At 45.0% G+C, this 6093-nt stretch overlaps 1 protein-coding gene across 4 annotated transcripts; it reads left to right on the top strand.

The window, feature by feature from the left end:
- Positions 1 to 495: 495 nt before the first annotated feature.
- LOC106613149 (heterogeneous nuclear ribonucleoprotein R) lies at positions 496 to 5488 on the top strand. 4 transcript variants are annotated; one of them, XM_014215125.2, is made up of 11 exons: positions 496 to 709; positions 1828 to 1994; positions 2112 to 2230; positions 2392 to 2499; positions 2614 to 2727; positions 2940 to 3116; positions 3389 to 3524; positions 3618 to 3823; positions 4007 to 4156; positions 4247 to 4356; positions 4455 to 5488. In XM_014215125.2, exons 2-11 carry the CDS (start codon positions 1832 to 1834, stop codon positions 4984 to 4986), a joined length of 1815 nt encoding a protein of 604 aa, XP_014070600.1. In that variant the 5' UTR covers positions 496 to 709; positions 1828 to 1831; the 3' UTR covers positions 4987 to 5488. The 4 variants fall into 4 exon arrangements, with proteins under 4 accessions (XP_014070600.1, XP_014070597.1, XP_014070598.1 ...); XM_014215122.2 differs by having other exon boundaries at positions 497 to 709; positions 4004 to 4156; XM_014215123.2 differs by having other exon boundaries at positions 546 to 655; positions 4004 to 4156.
- Positions 5489 to 6093: the final 605 nt, after the last annotated feature.

The raw sequence follows: 6093 nt of genomic DNA, 5'->3' as shown, positions 1-6093 counted from the left end.
TATGCCAGATGAAGGGAAATGCTGAAACTGTGGAGGTGAACATGCGCCGGAATTTTTGGAGTGCCTTGTCAGGGTGAAGGAGAATGAGGTTGCAAGGGTAAGGACTGTCTCCTATCTGGAGGCGGTGAGAGAATTGGAAGGAACGAGTGGCGGGGAAAAAGTAATGGTAGTAGAGCCACCACGACCTGTGAATGTTTCTCATCAACCGAGGGATAGTGAAATGCTACATGTTAAAAAGGTGGACTTTGTATTATTTATTGCAATGGTCAAACTGTACAGCACAATTTGCGAAGAACTGTGAATGCTGCTGAACGTTTTTTGGGTCTTCACAGCCAAGGCGGTGCAATAAATCCTGTTGGTGAATGTAGCCTGTGTAGGGATGTATTTTGAAGTGGACTGTGATTGAAGAAGTATGATGTTTTCTTTTTTTAGTTGATGTGTTTTATTTTGAATGATGTCGTTTTCCATCTTTCCCGGAATGTTTATTTTTTGTTGTTGTATCTTATTCAATACCCCGTCCAGCTGGTGGCGGTAATGCACCATTAACATTGGATGCCAACCGCCGTTAAACCCCATCGAAGAAGAAGTAATCCCTCTCGCTTCGACTCTTCTCAAACATCTTATTCATATCTACCATATTGGATCACTCTTCTGGGTAATTGCTGAAAAAAAATATTTCACGATACTGTTATTTTCCTGGAAAAGATAGGTAAGTGTTTGTTAACTATTAATTGTTGACCTCTTTTGGCGGATGGTTAATTCGAATTCTGAAAGGTGTCCAGCAAGCTAACAGGCCTTGGCTTTAACTAGCTAATGTTAGCCCTGATAGCTAGCTATTTGCGTAGCCAAGCATATGAAACTTGATACTAGGTTGTGTTTTTTAATGTTGGTATTGCTAACGCTAAAACGATTATTTGGTTGGATGTGAAAGTTCCAAATTGTGACAATCCAGTCTTTAACTAACTAACGTTGGCTGTTGGAAGGGGGCGGGACGGTGCTTAGTCAAGAAAAACACCGCAAAGCCATCTTTAGCGTAACATTTTACTTACAGTACTTTGGCTTGACTACTTGACTAACTACTGTAGCTAGCTTTCCCCCGATATAAACGTACCTTTAACTTGTCTCCAGGTATTTATTGCAGACCGCAGTTGTTCGCATTGAAATGAATGTTTAAGCATTTCTGATGCATTTACGACATCTTTAGCTACCATCTGAAAGATACAAACTGTTAAGATTGCCAGAAGATACCAACCGTTCCGTTACGCTTGTTTACACTGAGATAGAAGCTGTTTTTCAGTCTCTCGGTTACAGCTTTGATGCACCTGTACTGACCTCGCCTTCTGGATGATAGCGGGGTGAACAGGCAGTGGCTCGGGTGGTTGTTGTCCTTGATGATCTTTTTGGCCTTCCTGTGACATCGGGGGGTGTAGGTGTCCTGGAGGGCAGGTAGTTTGCCCCCGGTGATGCGTTGTGCAGACGTCACTACCCCCTGGAGAGCCTTACAGTTGTGGGCGGAACAGTTTCCGTACCAGGCGGTGATACAGCCCGACAGGATGCTCGCGATTGTGCATCTGTAAAAGTTTGGGAGTGTTTTTGGTGACAAGCCGAATTTCTTAAGCCTCCTGCTGCGCCTCTTCACCACGCTGTCTTAGTTGTTGGACCATTTCAGTTTTTCCGTGATGTGTACTCCGAGGAACTTAAAACTTTCGACCCTCTCCACTACAATATGATTGTGTTTTAGATTAGAATGTCAAATATTATGTTCTAATGAGCAACATTTTAACTGGAATTCTGCTTTTATCTTATCTCTATTCCCCTTTCTCCCAGGAGAATGGCTGCTGCCGAGGTGAACGATAGTTCTGCCCCAATGAAGGAGGAAAATGAGCCTATTGAAGTCGCGGCCGAAGGCGAGCACACAGAGAACTACCAGACACTCATGGATGCTGGACTGCGGCAGAACGTGGCTGAGAGTCTCGATAACATCTTCTCAACCGGTGGGTCATCTGTCATACAATGGCTGAGTCTAATCTATTTTCTAAAGATACATGATGTTGCTCGAGGATCCATGAAAGGCCAGTTTGTAATAGTAGTAATCTGTCTTGTACCCACAGGGTTGCTGGCGTACGCTGACCTAGAAGAGGGGGTCATCGATGCTCTGCGGGCATTCAATGAAGAGGGAGCGCTGTCTGTACTCTCACAGTTCAAAGAAAGTGACCTATCTCATGTGCAGGTGAGTTACAGGGGGAGCTGAATGAACGAGAATGAATGGAAGTCAGTTTAAATGATGATGCATTAGAAAGAGTCTAAGAAGTTGGCATTGAGGGGTCTATCATTTTTCCTCTGCACATAACACCAATACATAAATCAATTCTGCTGTGGTTTAATTTCCAGAACAAAAGTGCTTTTCTTTGTGCAGCTATGAAGACGTACAGACAGAGGGAAAAGCAAGGAAGTAAAGTACAAGAATCCACTAAGGGTCCTGCTGAGTCCAAGATCAAGGTAAAATGCAGCAGTTTGAAAATTCATTCAGTTGCGTCAATAGAACTTCCTGTGTGTGTCTGTACACCTGCTCAGGTTATGTAGTGGTTATGCTGATGTCTATGTGTTCCCCAGGCTCTGCTGGAGCGGACAGGATACACCCTGGACATCACCACCGAACAGAGGAAATACGGAGGACCTCCACCAGAGGATGTGTTTAATGGAGCACAACCTGGGTTGGGAACTGAGGTAAAGCTGCTGGAGTTGCTTCATTTTCAAGTAACTTTATTTGAAAGGGTCATGGTCATCGTGGCAAAGCCATTGACTGATATAGAGATGATAAATGAGTTTGCAAGACTGTGGCTCCAAGAATGTCAACAGAAAAGTTTATAGCAACACTACAGCAGTCTTCCCCGATCACAATGTGTAACCCTCACTCAGGCTCTGTTTTCTGCCTTTAGGTGTTTGTGGGAAAGATCCCCAGGGACCTGTATGAAGATGAGCTGGTGCCTCTGTTTGAGAAAGCGGGCCCAATCTGGGACCTGAGGTTAATGATGGACCCCCTGTCGGGTCAGAACCGGGGATACGCCTTCATCACCTTCTGCGGCAAGGATGCAGCAACTGAGGCAGTGAAACTTGTAAGTCCCTGCAGCCAGTCTATAGTCTTAGTTTATCTTCTAAGAACCAAGGGGCTGTTTCCCAGACACCGATTAAGCCTGGTCCTTCACTAAAAATCGCTTTCAATAGGGAATCTTCATTGGGTGTGCTTTTTAGTCTAGGGCCAGAGTTAATCTGTGTCTGAGAAACCGACCCAAAATGTGATACATATTTCATTGGAGCAGTTGTCGGACCACTTTCAGCTACCTTTTCAACCCTTACAAAGCCATCTTTCCTCTACTCTTGTTTTCAGTGTGACAACTATGAAATCCGGTCTAGGAAATTCCTTGGAGTATGCAAATCCGTAGCAAACAACCGCCTGTTTGTTGGATCAATCCCAAAGAACAAGACCAGAGAGAATATATTGGAGGACTTCAGCAAAGTCACAGGTCAGTTAAGTGCAGACCAATTTTGTTTACATTGTTTTATGTTCTGTGGGTCATCATTGGTCAGATATAAGTGATGTGACTCTCTTCCTCCAGAGGGTCTTCAGGAAGTGATCCTCTACCCCCAGACGGATGACAAGGAGAAGAACCGTGGCTTCTGTTTCCTGGAGTACGAGGACCACAAGTCTGCAGCCGAGGCCCGCCTCTGCCTCATGAGTGACACGGTGATGGTGTGGGGGAACCCGGTCACTGTGGAGTGGGCCAACCCGGTCACTGAGCGCAATGCGGGTGCCTTGGCCCAGGTGAGTCTCATCTCTTACTTTGTGGATCTCACTCGCTCTCTCACACCTCTGTCTTTCTCTCCCCATCTCTTGTATTTGTTTTACCCCCTCTGTGTTCCACTTCTGTTGTCTTTTATTCAACTTGTGCTTTTATTTATACTTTTCTGAACTGAGTTGAACTTTGATGTCCGTGTGAGTCAGCAGGTGAAGGTCTTGTTTGTCAGGAAGCTGGCCTCCTCAGTCACAGAGGAGCTACTGGAGAAGACCTTCTCTGCCTTTGGCAAAGTGGACCGGTTGAATAAGATAGAAGACTACGCCTTTGTCCACTTTGAAGACAAGGACTCAGCTGTGAAGGTGGATTAAAACATATTCATTGTTTTCAGTTTTTTGTGGGAGGGGGATTACCTTGCTTCGGCTATGTAACAATTTTCCTGTTTGTCTTAGGCAATGGCAGAAATGAATGGGAAGGAGCTGGGGGGAGGGGAGATTGAGATAAGAATGGCAAAGAGGAAGAAAGCGCGAAATGCTCAGCGCCAGGCCACCAGAAACCGAAGGTGAGGCCACAGCGAGACTGGGATTTACTAATATCTATTATCTGGTTGAGTAGATCTCCCATCATGGGATTACATTGAAGCTGATGTGTTTTCTGCAGGAATGATGCCGATTACAACCACCCACCGCCACGCATACCGCCACCAGATAGGGTCCGTGGCCGAGGGGGCGGGGACTATGCCGCCTATCCCCCAGACTACAACAGCTACGATGACTACTACGGCTTTGACTATCACGACCCCCGCAGAGGTTACGAGGACCCCCACTATGGTTACGAGGACCTCCACTATGGTTACGAGGACCTCCACTATGGTTACGAGGACCCCCACTATGGTTACGAGGACCCCCACTACGGTTACGAGGACTTGTACAGCATGAGGGGCCATGGCAGACTGCCCAGCAGGGAAGGCCTACCCCCACCCAGGGCCCGCAGACCACCACCCACACAGGGCTATGCGCAGAGGGGTCCACCCATTGGAGGGCCCAGGGATGGCAGAGTAAGGGCCCGTGGGGGACCCTTCCAGCCACAGAGGGGCCGTGGTAACCGAAAAGCCAGGGGGAACCATGGGGGCGGGAAGAGGAAGGCAGACGTCTTCAACCAGCCTGACTCAAAGCGCCGGCAGACCAACTAGCAGAACTGGGGGTCTCAGCCCATCACCCAGCAGCAAGGTGGCGACTATTCCGGTAACTATGGTTAAGGTTATGAAGAAGACACATGAAAAAGGCTTTTGAGAAAAGTACAACAACAGAAATACCCCCCGAAAAAACATTTGGCTGCAATTCTTTTGACTTTTTATTCTCCATCCCTCACGAAGAAAAGAAACATCACTGAGAGAGAAAAGTGGTCAGACCCCCAGAATCTGCTTGATTGGCTAGAATTGTATTTTGGCCTATAGATGTGAATGTAACTGTTTTGCTGAATCCTTTCTTACTGTTACATGGGACGTATGTTTTAACACGCATCACTTTTACCTAAAAGTGTGTCTAACATTTCTAGAGGTAAATGATTTTGTTTTTTGCTGGTACAATAACGTCCTATGTTTTCTTTGGGAAGCCATAGCAGTTTCTCTGTTTGTATTCATAACTTTTTATGTTTATTCCGTTTCAATAAAATTGTTTTATTCAATTGCCAGATACCATCAAATGCAATGGGGTCATTCAGTATTTAGTCTATTCCTAAATCTATCTCAAATTTCACATTTGGAACAAGATTTTCTCAGCTTTTTGCTCATGGAATAAATCAAGAGACCAAATTTCAATTGTCAAATACCAAAAGAATTTATGACAATGTATGAATGACTGAATAAAAACATTTTAACTCTTTAAAAAAAATTAAAAAAAAAATGTTTTTTTTATTCAGGAAATGCCACTCTTATGATCTGGTAACACCATAGCAGCTTGTTTGTACAACAATGCACATTTTTCTACCTTCATCTTTTACGTTGGATTAAACTGGAACACCAGAACAACCAAGAACTCATACATTCCACTTCCCTGAAGGCCCTGGATCAGCTGCAACTCACCTCCACTCAAACACCATGAGGCGCAATTACTCAGTGATTTGCTATTACAGACCAAGAATCTCCAAAGGGTTAAAAAGTTATTAGCAAATGATCATAAGTAATGTCAGTGGTGCTAATCGTTTGTCTTTTGTCGCTGTAGCAATGACCCCTCAAGCCCTTCAGTATTTCCATAGAGAAATGCTTAGAGCAAACATCTTCAGTCCCATTATATCGCTG

Source organism: Salmo salar, chromosome ssa09 (genome assembly GCF_905237065.1).
Source record: "Salmo salar chromosome ssa09, Ssal_v3.1, whole genome shotgun sequence".
NCBI classification, from domain to species: domain Eukaryota; kingdom Metazoa; phylum Chordata; class Actinopteri; order Salmoniformes; family Salmonidae; genus Salmo; species Salmo salar.
Note: the sequence above shows the minus strand (reverse complement) of the source record. Positions and strands in the feature narration are given on the sequence as shown.